Source organism: Dipteris shenzhenensis, chromosome 6 (genome assembly GCF_047967505.1).
Source record: "Dipteris shenzhenensis isolate YYH24624 ecotype China chromosome 6, Dip_SZ_1.0, whole genome shotgun sequence".
NCBI classification, from domain to species: Eukaryota; Viridiplantae; Streptophyta; class Polypodiopsida; order Gleicheniales; family Dipteridaceae; genus Dipteris; species Dipteris shenzhenensis.
In genome coordinates this window covers 34303551-34318469 of record NC_141601.1, presented here as the reverse complement: position 1 = coordinate 34318469, position 14919 = coordinate 34303551, and the positions used below count along the sequence as shown (strand labels likewise).

The window sequence follows — 14919 nt, the reverse complement described above, 5'->3', positions numbered from 1 at the left end:
TGCACCTCAAACGCCACGCTAAGATGCCCTTATTGATCACGCTAGACTTACTTGTTCTAACGTGTCTTTGTCAAGGTTTATCTATTAAACTCAATTTCATGCCATTCTTTATTATGTAAACATAGAACATTCGTGCAATTTGATAACAAAGAGTGCCTCCATCAGTGCCTTGGGTCACTGGTGAAGGAATCTTAAGGTAAAGAACACAGTGTCTTGGAAAACTCCAGCTATCCACCCTTCTGACCACCTTCTTTTACAACTTGTCATTATTGGTCCCCTCATACTTCTCTTAATTCGTCGTCGCTGATCATGCCTCCGAGCTGTACTCCTAAGCTCCATAATCACAAGCTGCTTTTAAAAAGAGAGAGGATAATTTAGGACATAAGAGCAGCCAATTTTAAGATGGCACTTTGCATATGCTGTAAGTACATAGCTAAGACGTCAAGTAGTTAAGAGAACGTATCTACAATAAGTCTAACAAGGGTCATGTCACATGAGAATAGATGACACTCAAATTTGCCAGAGTATGTTTCTCATGAGTTGGGAACTGCAATAAAATTCTTCCTCCAACATTACCAGACCAGAAAATAACCAGACTTGCCTCTACTTGTACCGAATATCCCATGGCCTCAAAAACGACAAATTTGAGGAACCAATGAATAATAACCAATATTGGCATAATATCCATACTCAATAGCAAAGCAAGAGACCTGGATCTTTACCAAGTCCCACCGTGAATAGCCAAACAGGCTTTGATGTAATTGATTTCTTTTCAAGAAAAGAAGTAATGCAATTTTGGGTATCCAGCATGTATCAAAATACTGTGTGAGATACTCTCGCTGCATGGCAGAATTCAGATCATAACTGAACAATAGAGCTTCTGTAGCACTGGACTATCAAGAGGCTTTTTGAAGCTGCAGATGCCTGGATGTATTTGTTTCCAAAACTGTGCTTCCAAGTCGTGTTGGAGGCCAATATCGCAAGATAGTCCTTCCAAGAATGTTCTTTGCAGGCAGGGGTCCCCTGAATATTCCAAGAACACCCAATTTAGACAAACTCGAAAACTTGTACAGCAAGGGACTTCTTTAAGCCAGTAGCAATTACCAGGCATGCGAGTCAAAGCTGTTGTTCCGGTTATCCCCCATTACGAACAAATACCCTTCTGGTACATACTGAACAATGAAAAAAAGAGACGGGTCATGACAAAGGACATGCCAAGTACCATTAGCAATACATACACACATCGGTCAAACAACCTCATATAACAAGATCAATCCGCAACATGTCTGCAGTCAGAACAAAAACACAGAATCATAATAATATCAGCATGCCATAACTTCGACAATAAGTGCACAACAAGAGCTTTGTAACTCTTCTAATATATCAGGAAGCCACAACTTGGACAAACATTTTACCAAGACAGATTTGTGTTCCTGCTAGGAAAAACATTGTCACAAAATTAGAAAAACTGACGACTTGTGCAAAATTCCATACGTGAAATTTGCATGCCCACTTATCAGTCAGACGTTTGACACCACTGACAGACGCCACCACAAGCATTGTTAAACATCACTATTGAACAGTGTACAGTAAGAACATATCACCCAATTGCAACCATGCCTTTAGTTTCTTTTTTAAGTGTTTTCAGTGCTGTATGAGGCAGCATTGGAACATTGTATTCACACAAAAAAAAGAAGCTGATTTAAGACTAAACATGCAATGGACATCCATGACTCAAATTGAGAAATGAAAGGCATACTTTAATTTCTGACTGCTCTAAAGACTCTAAGAATTAGAAACTAACAATAGGATGCATATCATATTTTGGTGGCTCTGCAATGAAATCCTCATCCTGAGAGACCCCATTGACAATAAGCTTTCCATCATGGACCTGTGTCAGAGAATGAATAATCAGACAGAAAGTAAAGAACAATACAGCAGTTCAGCAGATGCAAGCTAAAGATCCTTGCAACCTTACCTCCACAACATCACCAGCTCTTGCAACTACTCGTTTTATAAATACATCTCCAGGGCCATAACCTCTTTCCTGAGGATCATAAAGATTACCAGACAGGATCAGATTGCCGTAGTTTTTTATTTAGAAAATCAAGCATACCTTTTCTTCTGATAATAAAGAAACATTTCAACAAAGGAGAATATAAAACACTTGCCTGCAGTATTGCAGGAGCTGTGAAAATCACAATATCATGAACATCTGGTTTTTTAAAGTAGTAGGATACCTGAAGAGGAAGGCAAGACACTGAGTAATCTTCAGATTTATCCTCTCCTATGAAATCATCCTTCTAAAACAAATTTGAAAGAAGCTGGATGTTCAATGCAATGTTGCGCATAAACAACGACTACACTAATAAGGGAAAAACGAGGGAGGAACATTAGAAAGGAGAGAAGAAGGGAAGGGAGGGAGGCAAGGAACTTCACACGCTTGAAAACTGCCAGGCTGAAATTTTTCAAAACAGCCTCATGTGGAGATCATGCATGCAGGCCACACAGCAGTGACTGTGAAATTAATACTTCCCTTAAGGGTTTACACACCAATCTGCTTATACACAATAAGACTAATCTTAGATCACTTCCGGGCACTTCCAATGATTGATATTACTTATTTGGCTCAAGCTATAAGGCTGTAAGAAATCTAATACATAATTTTGGTCTGCAAATCAGAAAATCGGTATTATTTAGATCATTCACACAATGTTTGTTGCAGATGTATTACAAGGAGATCTTTGAAACTAAGCAAGTGCATAATGTCTCGGAACGATGGTGCAGAGCTTGGGAAACTTTATATCCCAAGGAGTAGGAATGGGAATGGAAGCCCTGGTTCAGGAACAAGAGCATCCCTATGGCAATGGAAGCATGGTGTGCAAACAAGAACAAGATGAAAAGATGGCGAAGAGATGATGCTGTGAGATGTTCACCATGCACATATGCACAAAAGCCGACGCAAGGCTTGTTCACAAACATGAAGATAACAAAAGTAAACAAAGGAAACATCATTTAGATGCTGCCTCAAGTCAAACTTGAGAAGACTACAGCAAACTCTCCAAGGCCACACTCTTCTAGTGAATGTCAGAGCCTTCCTTAAGGTCCAAGTGTTTTTTTTTTTTAAGTAGGAACTCAAAACAGAATTTCAAAAGCGAGAGGGGTGTAACCCCAATATTTTTACAGGGCACTAGAATAGAACCATCAGCACATACATCAACCAACCAGCCACGGGGATAGGGCTTACAAGTCACAAACCAGCATATGCCGACTTGGAATAGTGGCGTACCACGTGGTAGACCTGCCATGTGACTGACCTGATTCACCAACCTGGAAGGCCGACTGCCAGAAGACTTATAGTCATCTTGGATATTGCAGATCGTGAGCAAGATTCCATGGGAAAGACAACCCAGTGAGCACCTGTTATACGGAGGTTGGGTCCTACCATGATGGACCCTAGCTCAAAGATGTCTAGAAAAGGCTTGGTGCTTGGTTACCTCATGTAACATGGCTCTTTCTCACTGCCATATATTGGATCATTGTTTTTACTTTCTTCAGACCGCATGTGTGTATTCTTCTATGTGAATTCTTGTGACAAGACTTCACATCCCAGCCGGGCATCTTTTGCTATCATGTGCAGATCTTCATCGGCAGTTCAGAGTGCTCTCTTTTCATGGCTGATCACCATGCATTGCTATCTCCAGTATAGCACTTGTCACCTTCAGTGTGACCCTTTCCGGACATCAGAGCTCTTATCGCCTTCAGTGCGGTCCATCGCCTTCAGTGCAATCTGTCACCTTCAGCACACCAATCACCTTCAGCATGCTCTATCACCTTCAATGTGATCTACCATCTTCAGTACGGTCTTGCTTTGCCATCTCCACCATGGCCTATGTTTACCATCTTCAGTATAGTCTTTTGTTACCGTCTTCGGCACGGTCTCTCTCTTTGCCATCTTCAGAATGGCCATGGATCTTCAGTATCCATCATAGTTACATCCAGTGACAGGATGTCGGAAGCTAGTGCATGGGGTGGACTTCACACCAATGAAGTTACAAGTTGATTCACTACCTTACCAGATCATCCTCCACCTGGTATTAAATTACCAACATGCCGTACGAGACTGATGACGCTTTGCACATCCTCAAGGGTTCTCAATACCCGACCATTCCTCCCTGACACCTTCAACGGCCTTGGGGGTGAGCCTTGGTGTGTTGGGCTATGATGCTTAGTCAATGAGGACAAATCTAGATCACATAGGCTTGTGAGTTGGAAGTGACCTCAAAACCCAGTCCTTGAGTATCTGGTTCCGAGAGCCTTTCGAGAGCTAAAAGTTGGGTAGAATTCTGAGTTATCTAGAGTTAGATACAAGTTGTCTAGGTTCTAGGGTTGATTGAATCCTAGGCCTCTAGATTAATAAACCTTGGTGAAGGGTAAAATAATAATAATAATAATAATAATAATAACCATATTCATAAAGTTATTGAAGTATTAAATTATTGAAAGTTGATGCTTTTCTAAAAAGCTAGTTTAGCTTTTCTGCTTTTTGCTTTTCTAAAAGATAGTTTAGCTTTTCTACTTTTTGCTTTTCCAAAAAGCTACTTTAGCTTTTCTGCTTTTTGCTTTTCCAAAAAGCTACTTTAGCTTTTCTACTTTTAACTTTAGAAAAGCTACTCTATTTTTTTAGCCCTAGCTCTCCTATAAAATAGTGGCCTAGCCTACCCACACTGATTCATTCAGAATCCTCCATAGCTAGGCCATCTCCTCTTCCTCTTGCTGCGCAACAGCTTCCACCTTGCCGCCATAGCCTTCCAAGCTGCTGCTGCTACTGCTACTGCTCCAGTTCGCTGCCATCTCCTCTCTCTCTTGCTGGACACCTTATCCCAGCCTGCCCCCATGGCTCTTCCATGTTGCTACCCTGCTGAAACTGCTGCCCTAGCGCTTACCTTCGTTGCCCTGTCCACCCTTCTGGTTTTCCTATTGATTGCTCTCTCTGCAAATTTGCACCCTCTCCCTGTTGCTCTCTTTGCAAATTCGCCCTCTACCTAGCCATCCTCCTGCTGTCCAACTTTGTGATTGCTTCTTCAGCCTACCTTTCTTCCTTTCCAGTGCCCAAGACGTCACGGGGCAAGTATTCTTCGTGTATTTCACTTTTATCAACCACTACTCTGTTGGAAATAGAGGATAGAATCACTCACACCTCACTCCCGATCTAGCTCATACAACACTCAGAGACACGGAGAAAGAGATAGTCAAAGCTCATATATATTCTTCCACAATCGTGGGCAGACAAAAGCTCAAAGGATGAGCGTGTACAAACAGCTCCGTGATGCTGTCAACTGCTGAGCCTATTCCTCTCCCTCTGCGCGCTTGCCTGTGCAAGGTTGTCTGTGCAGGTGATGGAGAATAGTGGAGGAATGGAACCCTTTTATAGGAGGGCATGGAGCCCCTAGAACTGGCCGACTTTTCCAGTCGGTCCAGTCTGTAAAACCGACCCCCAGAAGGGCCTAGATGGCTGCCTTCTGGTCGGTTTTCTGGGCCAACCTTTGGCCTGTATAAGGCCCCATATGCAGGGCCTTTTGGCCTGCTGTTGGTTGCTGTTGATGTGCAGTAGATGCCTCTGTATAGGCATGGCGCAATCCTCCACGCAGGTTGCTGTCCCTCATCCCTTTTTCCCCTAGAGTCTCCTGCCCCCTTGTCCCCTCAAAACGGGGGCTCACAGGTGGGGTAGTGACATTTCTAACACTCCCTCTCAATGACACAACTATGGTCCGATCCCCATGCGTCAAATGAGGTGTTCCATCTACTCACTGGGAAGCGCCTTCGTAAAGACATCGAAGATGTCGTCGTTGGTCGGGTAGTATATCAACTCTATGACTTCTTCATCGATATGTTCTCGAACAAAGTGGTAGTGGACCTCGATGTGCTTCGTCCGTGCGTGAAACACGGGGTTGTTGGCGATCGCTATGCAACTCTGGTTGTCACACATAACCGCAGTCGCATCTTCTTGGGCCACATTCATGTCCTCCAAGATCCACCTAAGCAACAATGCTTCACATGCCGCTGTACAGGCAGCCCTATACTCCGTCTCTGTAGATGAAAGGGCGACAGTAGGTTGTTTCTTACTCAGCCATGACACAGCTCCTGATGAGAGTAAGAAACAATATCCAGAGGTCGATCTCCGGTATCAATGTCACCTGCCCAATCACTATCACAGAAACCTCCCAACTCAATACCTCTGGTATAAGTGATGCCGTAGGTGCACGTACCCTTTAAGTACCTTAGCACCCTCATACATGCGTCCCAATGAGCCTTCTTGGGTGTGGCGGAGAACTGACAGAGCAATCCAACTGCGTAGGAAATATCTGGTCCGGTATTGGTGAGGTAAAGCAAACTCCCCACCAGGCACCGATATAGTAATGAATCAACCGGCTGAGATGGATCACGCACACTCAGCTTCAGACCAGTTTCCATGGGAGTCACTGCTGCTTTGCAATTTTCCATCTCAAAGCGTTTGAGCAGTTCCCTGCAATATTTATCCTGTGAAATAAAGATACTGCTCTTTCCCTGCTTCACCTCAATCCCAAGAAAGTAGTGAAGTATGCCTAAGTCAGTCATCTCGAACTCCTCCATAAGAAGTCTCATGACCTTAGCAATCTTCTTCGTATGATCCCCAATAATGATGAGGTCATCCACATATAGAATCAATACCAGCCACAAATCCCCCTCTATGTCAAGTTGCCTCTGATGGACTCCACTGAAGCCCGATCTTCTGAAAGAAAACATCTATCCAATGGTACCAAGCTTTGGGGGCCTGTTTCAGCCCGTATAAGGCCTTCTTCAGTTTGCAAACTTTTGATGGGAATCCTGGAATCTGAAATCCTGGTGGCTGTGCCACATATACCTCCTCCTCTAGGTTACCATTCAAAAATGCAGACTTGACGTCCATCTGAAAAATAGGCCAACTGTGATGAGCAGCCAAGGCAATGACTATCCAAATAGTCACCATCCTAGCTATGGGGACGAAGGTCTCGTCGAAGTCCAGTCCTTCTGATTGTGCATAGCCTTTCACCACCAATCTTGCTTTGTACTTGTCCAAGCTCCCATCTGACTTGAACTTAAGCTTGTACACCCATTTAGTCCCGATGACCTTCCACTTTGTTGGTTTGGGCACTAAATCCCAGGTGTCATTTTTCAAAATGGCATCCATCTCTGCTTGCATGGCTTCCTGCCATTCTGGAATATCCTTCGCCTCCTGGAAGGAACGGGGATCCGCAAGCTAAGCTACCAAAGCGTAGTTCACGGAGAGAGTCTTCATGTTTCGTTGAGACCGCCGGGCTCCGAAACTACTCTCGGGAATGTCCGCGACCCGTGAGTCTGCTAACATCTTCAAATACCATTGAGGTAGCTTTTTCTCAGATGGAGATGCTTTTGATGGAGTTGACTTGGGAGCTGGCTCTGGAATGGCATGCTCCTCCTCCTCCTCCTCCTCGGGGTCTTTAGTCGGCTCCACCTCTCGGATGGTGACCTTGGATGGGGGTAATGCCGAAGTTCTAGAACCTCTTCTACATGCTGTGGCTTGGTCTCCTCAAATATCACATCCCTATTGATAAGGATCTTCTTCTTGTCCAGGTGGAAGAGGCGATAGGCCTTGGACTCTTCCCTGTATCCCACAAAGATACAGATCCGGCTATGGGGATCCAGCTTTGTCCGCTCATCTTTATGTACATGCACAAATGCTTTAGAACCGAAAACCCTTAAATAAGATATGATGGGCTTCTTACCATAATAAGCTGTCTTGTCATCGACAACCTTGTTCTTGGTTCTGTTGAGGATGTGAACGGCAGTGTTCACGACTTCACCCCAGTAGGCTTTCGAGAGATTCCTCCCTCGCAACATGGTCAACCATGTCTCTGTGACAGTCCTGTGCTTCCTTTTAGCAACTCCATTCTGTTGAGATGTGTGTGTTGTCTCTTAATCCCGTGCTTCTTGCAGAATTCATTGAACTCGATAGAGGTGAACTCTCCCCCTTTGTCGGTGCGGAAGGCTTTGATTACCTCCCCGCTCTCCTTCTCTACCTGGATCTTCCAATCTTTGAATTTCTTGAAAACCTGAGATTTGTTGTTGGACATGTGCTTTGAAGCTCCACTGTCCACATACCAACCTTTCTCTCCTTCACTGACTGCATAAGCGGAGCAGTACTCAATGATGATGAAGAGAGCGCCGGTCGTGACGTTCGCTGATTCGGTCTTTGGCTCCTCCTTGGACTTGGACTCCTTCTTAAGGTCTGTCTTCTTCTTGCGGCACTCTTTAGCAGAATGACCAAGCTTCTCACAGTAGAAGCACTTCATCTGCCTCTTTTTCTCTGCATCCTCGGTCTTGCTTTTGTTCTTGGAGTCTTTGAACTTACCCTTGCCGGGCTTGTCCCTTGCCATGAGAGCCTTCTCATCCGAATTTTTCCTAAGCCTCTTCCTGCAATAGTAAAGGCCCAAGCTCCTCGAAGGTGAGAGGCTTGGTCCTCTGTCCTGCAATGACCATAGTCACGAAACTCTTAAAACTTCAAGGTAGCTTGTGTAAAATCAACAATGCCAATTGACTTGAATCTACCTTCTGACCAACTGCCACGAGTTGGTCCCTTACCACCTTGACTTTTGTTAGATGGTCATGAACATTGTCTGCCTCACTCATGTCCAAATTGTACAGTTGATGTTGGAGCATCAGAATTCGAGATGTACTGTTAGTTTCATACAAATCCTTCAGGATAGCCCACGCCTCTACAGATGTCTCGGTTATCTGGATGTGCGGAAGAACAGAGTCCGCCGTGGTCCCAATGAGTAATGCTAGGAAGTGGGCATCTCTCTCTTCCCAATTCTCAAGCTATTTCGTTTTTCACTAATAGGGCTTTCTAAACTGATTTTGTTTTTATTGAACCTAGGTTTGATCGGACCCATCAAATTGAGTCCCCATTTTTGGAACGGACTCAAAGGTAAGATAGGCTGATGTGGCATCTGATCTGCATCTATTGGCCTGCCATCTCTTTGACATGGTAAACAAGTTTTATCAAATTGGTGAGCATCTTTCAATACTGTAGGCCACCACAAACCTACCTGCAGTATCTTTTTTCCAGTAATATCACCAGAAAAGTGACCTCTTGAATTTTTGGCATGTGCTTCCATCAAGACTGCTTTCCTTTCATGATCTAGCACACATCTTTGGATAATCTGATCAATACTAACCTCTTTTAGGTTAAAAACACTAGCTACTTCTGTTGTGGGGTATGTTTTCCAGAGTCTAAGGTTTCTATACTAACCCTAAGGGGAAGAAACTGAGTTTCTGATGTTTCAGGGATAAGGAGGACCAAGACCATTTTATGTGGCTTTCTCGGGCCAAGGGCTACCAGTGGTTACTATCTTGGATGATTGTCAGTCATATGTACATATGAGTCCCACTTTGAAAAGAAAGATCATTGTAATAGTCCTATTTCTGAGTCTTGGTCTAGAACTCTGGATTTCCCAGAGGGGGTTTTTTCCAAAGATCTCTACTACCATTGTAGTCCGGCTAAGCATCATTGAATATATATAAAAATACAACTAGGTTTACCCAGTTGGGGGAAGCGGCCTCATTATCACCCAATCGGGTGCCGGTGTACTTGTCTCTATCTCTTTTATTAGTTCTGAGAGATCATAACTGCTGTGTGCCTTGTATTCGGGTTCAGTAGCTGCTTAAGGGAGCCCTACTTGATCTTTCTGATGCACACAGGCGAGCTCCAAACAATTGTTGGATGACCTAACAAATGCCCCCCCAAAGGGGCCTTTATTAGGGCTAGGCTAGTTCTAGCATACAATCAGCCCTATGTGCTGACCATGGTGACCCATAAGGCTACCCTAAAATTAACCTAAGAACGACAACAGTGTGCTTCTATGTGGCAGCCTTCCTGCTGCCCACATGGCAGCTCCATTCCATCCCCCTACCTGTGCCCACGTGGCACCATTACCATGTTGCCCACATGGCACCATGATGGACACACCTCATTCTAAAACCAATTTTGTAAACTGCCTCTTCATGAACTCTTATTTGATAATACCCCATATGTAGATCGATTTTTGTCAAATATTTAGCCCCTACTAATAATCAATTGATGAGATCATCGTATCCATACGTAAGCTATTTATTCTTAGTGATACACATGCGTATCCTGCCATCCTTTCTATCAACGCCAATACCATTGGGCAAATTTACAACTGACAAAATCATGGACTCACCTGTGATTTCTATCATTTGGACAATTTTGTTGATCTTTTAAGGGGTAGTCCTTGTGCAAACGGCTAGGTGCATGCACATTCTTAGTGTGCTTAGGCCACCTTTGCAAGATCAGTTTTCTTCTTCAAACACGAGTTGTCTTTCTTGAAATAGAGAAAATTTATATTTTCTTAAAATCACCATTTGCTGGGGGATCTTTAGAGTTGAGTGTGGCTGCAATTGTATTATCATAAATCTTACCAGCCCGGGTTGCAACTTCCAAAGATACAATCTTGTTTCTCCAAACTTTATTTTGATAATCATGTTTAAGTCCTCTTATAAAGATATTACGAATCATAAGAGAATCTGTGTTTGCAGCCTTAGGAATCAGATCTCGAAACAATTGGATAGTCAGCACAGATATCCTATTGCAAGTCAGGGATCTCAGTTACCACAGGCTGGCAGATACCGGTAACATCTAGCAAGAGTTTTTAAATAGTAATGAATGTATTTGGAAAAGCATTGTGCTTTAAGTAAATAGTTAAAAACTTATATATTATACTATTTCTTTTGTTGCCTTGCTCCATGCAAAGGTGGCTCACCTTTTAGAGACTTGGAGCAGCTTCTTTAGAGCCAACTGGCTCCTTGCTTTACAGCCATGCAAAGGTGGCTCGCTATTTAGAGCCATGGAGCAGCAAGGTGGCTCGCTTTTTAGAGCCAATTGCTTAGTCAGTCGATGATATCATCGACCGGCTTGCATGCAAAAGCCATGCAAAGCATGGCAAAGGCACCTATTATAAGCCAGTCGAGATGATATCATCAACCTAGTGAGCGCCGGGACAATGATAGAGCGCCAATTCGATCATAACATCGACCGGCTTGCATGCAAAAGCCATGCAAAGCATGGCAAAGGCACCTATTATAAGCCAGTCGACGATATCATCGAACTGGCGAGCACCGGGACAATGATATCATCAACCAACTTGCAAAGCATGGAAAAAGCCATGCAAAGGCACCTATTATAAGCCAGTTGATGATATCATCGACCTGGCGCTCGCCAGGTCAATGATATCATCGACCGGCTTGCATACTCATGCTCCTCTCTATAGCCAGTCGATGATATCATTGACTTGGCGAGCGCCGGGTCAATGATATCATCGATCAGCTTTCTTGTGAAAAGCCATGCAAGGTCCATTGCTCGCTGCACGCTTGCTTGCTGCTAGCTTGGTCGCTGCCCCTTGCTTGCTTGCTTCACCCATGCTAGCTCGTTGCTCGCTGCCGCTTGCTAGGCTCGCTTAAAAAAGGTAAAATAAACCTATTACTTAAAAATCCTCCCATGCTTTCTTTTTGCGACTACCGTCTAGAACAGAATTTACACCATGGGTAATATGACAAAGAATGCAAGGGGTCTGAGACAGCTTGCTTGGAAAGATCCCTTGAAGGCTGACTCAACAGATGAGAGTAATTTTTAGGTTGACTGATGGAATACTAGCCCTATAGCATAGCAAAACTAGCCTTGTTTTGGAGACGCTTACCAACCAAAAGATCACGCTTCATCACAAGGGCTTCTTAGAAGATCTGATGGAAGTCAATGTCCCGCACCTGTGACCCCCATATGAGGAGGACATGGGAGGGGCATATGACGGTGAGGGGGAGGGATGATGGGGGATTGTTATGGACTCCAGGATATGGGGCTGCAGGCCACAAAGGGCAGGGATAGCAGCTCTATTGAACCCCTAGCAGCCCCTTATATAGGCTGCCCAGGGGAGATCGGTTGGTACAGCATAGGGGCCGACTAGCCAATAAGCCAGCCCCCTAACAGCCGACCCCTGACTCGACCACCTGTAGCGGCTGCAGGCCCCCTATTGCACCTGTAGCGGCTGCAGGCCCCCTATTGCCCCCCTCACTTTTTTATCAGCCACAGAAGCCAAGCACAAGCAGCACGGAGTACGAGAAGGCTTAGAGACTTCTCACTTTTGGCAATCCAGCCCTCCTGGTCCTTTTGTGCTCACCTTGAGCCGTGCCTTGCCCACCACTTGGTAGAGAAATAATATCTGAGTTCTCTCTCTCTCTCTTGTGTACATTGTTTATGCTCCATCTTTTGAGTGAGGTATTCAAGTGTGGTTTGCATCATTGAGTGTGAGACAGAGATGTTCCTATTCCGTATAGGTTGTCATGATAGAGAGATTCTTTCCTTCTTTGCCAACAAGACCTGGGTTATAGCCTTACAAAGGCAAAGCAAAATCTCAGGAGGCAAATGACTTCATTGGATGCGATATTTGCGGCAAGTCTTCATCATGCACGAATTGCCAATCGTGACTATCCCCCACCCACACTCAAGGCAATCATAGATCATCATCGTGTATTTCATACTGATGTATTTATGTTTGAGCAGCCAATTATCCACGCCATTTTGCAAAATGTGAGACTTCTTTCGTTATCTATTATGCAAATAAGGATGGATCTCGTTCTTTATGTGATAATTGTGTAGTATGCCATAGTTTTCGAGCTCCACTTTTTGGGGTTGCCCATGCGACCATGTTATATTGAGTGTCGTGCTTAGAAGGATTACTTCTTAAACCTTTCGTAGTTAGCAAGGTAACTAGATACCAGGGAACGGGAACATTTTGGGAACGTGGGGGTTCGGAACGTTAAGGTATCGGGAAGAGGGAATGGGGAACGGGAATGTGAATGCCACGTCATATGACACATCATCAAATCACATGGAAACATACCAAAATATGCTAAGAATAACCAGTTGTAGCATCTTTGCATTTCAGCTTTAGACTTTTACAGACATAGAAAACTGAAATATAAATGTGCAATGAGACAAGGGGCTGAGTGGGTGAGGAGAGAGCTTAGAAGGGAGTGCAAGGAGCTAAGGCCCGAGAGCTTAGAGAGGGGGCTGAGTGGATGAGAGCTTAGAGAGGGGGCTGAGTGCTTGAGAGAGTGGGCTGAGAGGCTGAGTGGCTGAGTGGAAGGCGGTGGAGAGTGGTTGGAGAGGGCTTAAAGCCCCCCTCGACGCCAAAACGGCACTCCCGCGCAGCCCTAAACCCGAAACACCAGAGGCCCAGCTCGGAACGCGTTCCGGCCACTTTTGCGAACGTTTACCAGGCGTTCCCACTTGTGGAAACGTGCCCAGGAGTTCCTGGACGTTCCCGCACTGCCATCCACCTGGGAACGGCGTTCCCAGGTGGATGGAAGACGGAAGGCCGTTCCCTGCTAACTATAGCAGGGTTTACAACACTAGCGACTATCGTGTGCATCACTTATCTTTGGCTTCCGCTGGAAATTAGCATCATGCTGTATCACGGACAGACTTTTCTCTTGCTTCAGACAAACTTTTAGCCTGATAGTATCTTCATTTGTTTCTTATACCTTGCAAATCTCTCACGTATTGGTACAAGAGCGTTCCATACTTCGACACACCAGGAGCAAAGGAGCATGATGGTTTTCGATAATCGGGGTTTCGAACACGGAAAGGCTTTCGCTATCCAAGGAGCATGTCTATAGGGAAAGAGTGGAGAAGGAAAGTTTGAGTGATATAGGAGAGAGTGCGTACTTTCTCAGCAATTATTCGATCTCCAACCTCAAGAGTAGGATACATCGAGAGGGAAGGAATAGACCGAAAGTCCGCAATAAACCATCTGAAAAGAAGCGAGAGTGCGAGCGTGATAGCAATAGTCTTGTAATCCTCGGTAGTAAATTGAAAAATTTCCGAGAACCGCTTAAAAATTCCATTGCTTGCACCGTCGGCAGCGCTGCTCAAGCTATGATCGTCCTCCAGGGTCGAGGTGGAGCGCGCCGCAGTCTCGTCATCCGGCAAAACGACGCCAGGAGAGGTCTCTTCATCGGAGGGTTGGCTCAGACCGGATTTATCTTCGGACGCAGCGATGCGTCTGCGACCTCTTCGACGGAACGGAAGGTAAAAACTGCGGTAGGAGCCACGTTCGTAAATGCAGGATAAGACGGGACTAAAGGCGAAATCGGTGCAGCAGCAGCGCCAGGAGCGGAGATTGATCATGGAAGAGGGAAGGTGGAGAAGAAGAAGATGGGGGGAGAAGGCAGGGGAGAGGCGAGAGCATGGTGAGTCGGGGGGTCTGGAGGAGAAGTGCAGGAGCAACGGAGAAGAAGAAGAAGAAGAAGAAGAAGAGGAGCAAGAGGACAAGGCAAGCATTTCTTTAGTTTCTTTTTTCTTCCTCAACAAAGAGATTTAGGAGTGTCTTGTAAGCTTTGCGTGCTCATGAAGGGAGCCTTTGTTGCTGCACACTACACTCTCTCTCATTCCCACTCCCATACACAAAATGTGTCTCTCGCAGGGGAGAGAGAAAGAAAAGAAAGAAGGAAGGAAAGAAAGTTTATTAAAGTCTTCCGAAGACGGATGGGTCTATGAGACTCTCAAAAACCTGGTACGAGAGAGAGAGAGAGAGAGAGAGATAGAGAATGTGTAAGGGAAGGGGCTAGATCACGCTCCAAAGTCCTTGGAATATGGTTAGCGCCTCTCTTTCTCTCTCAAAAATGTAAAGCTCTCTCTTCATGTTCACGAGTCTCTCCTCGAGGTCACCAGTCTTGTTAGAGCACCTCCCCACACAGGCCAGTAGGGCTGGCCCAGCCCTACTGGCATTATGAATTCGCAGCCCCATGATGCAACTCTCCCCCTTTCCCCAGCGGTGGACTGCT

The 14919-nt window shown here is 45.0% G+C and overlaps 1 protein-coding gene across 1 annotated transcript; it reads right to left on the bottom strand.

Annotated features, from left to right (window-relative positions):
* Window positions 1–690: 690 nt before the first annotated feature.
* Window positions 691–14514, bottom strand: LOC147901093 (chloroplast processing peptidase-like). Its single transcript, XM_087375826.1, has 6 exons — window positions 13802–14514; window positions 2172–2240; window positions 1979–2047; window positions 1805–1891; window positions 1105–1172; window positions 691–1023 (listed from the first exon to the last, which is right to left on the bottom strand). The coding sequence occupies exons 1-6, from the start codon at window positions 14414–14416 to the stop codon at window positions 897–899; spliced, it is 1035 nt and encodes a 344-aa protein (XP_087231952.1). The 5' UTR covers window positions 14417–14514; the 3' UTR covers window positions 691–896.
* Window positions 14515–14919: the final 405 nt, after the last annotated feature.

Coding starts and splice junctions, on each gene's coding strand:
- LOC147901093 (XM_087375826.1), bottom strand. CDS start 14,416: ATGCTTGCCTTGTCCTCTTGCTCCTCTTCTTCTTCTTCTTCTTCTTCT. Junction 2,241..13,801: donor ATCGAATAATTGCTGAGAAA/GTACGCACTCTC, acceptor CTTCCTCTTCAG/GTATCCTACTACTTTAAAAA. Junction 1,892..1,978: donor GAGCTGGTGATGTTGTGGAG/GTAAGGTTGCAA, acceptor TCTCTGACACAG/GTCCATGATGGAAAGCTTAT.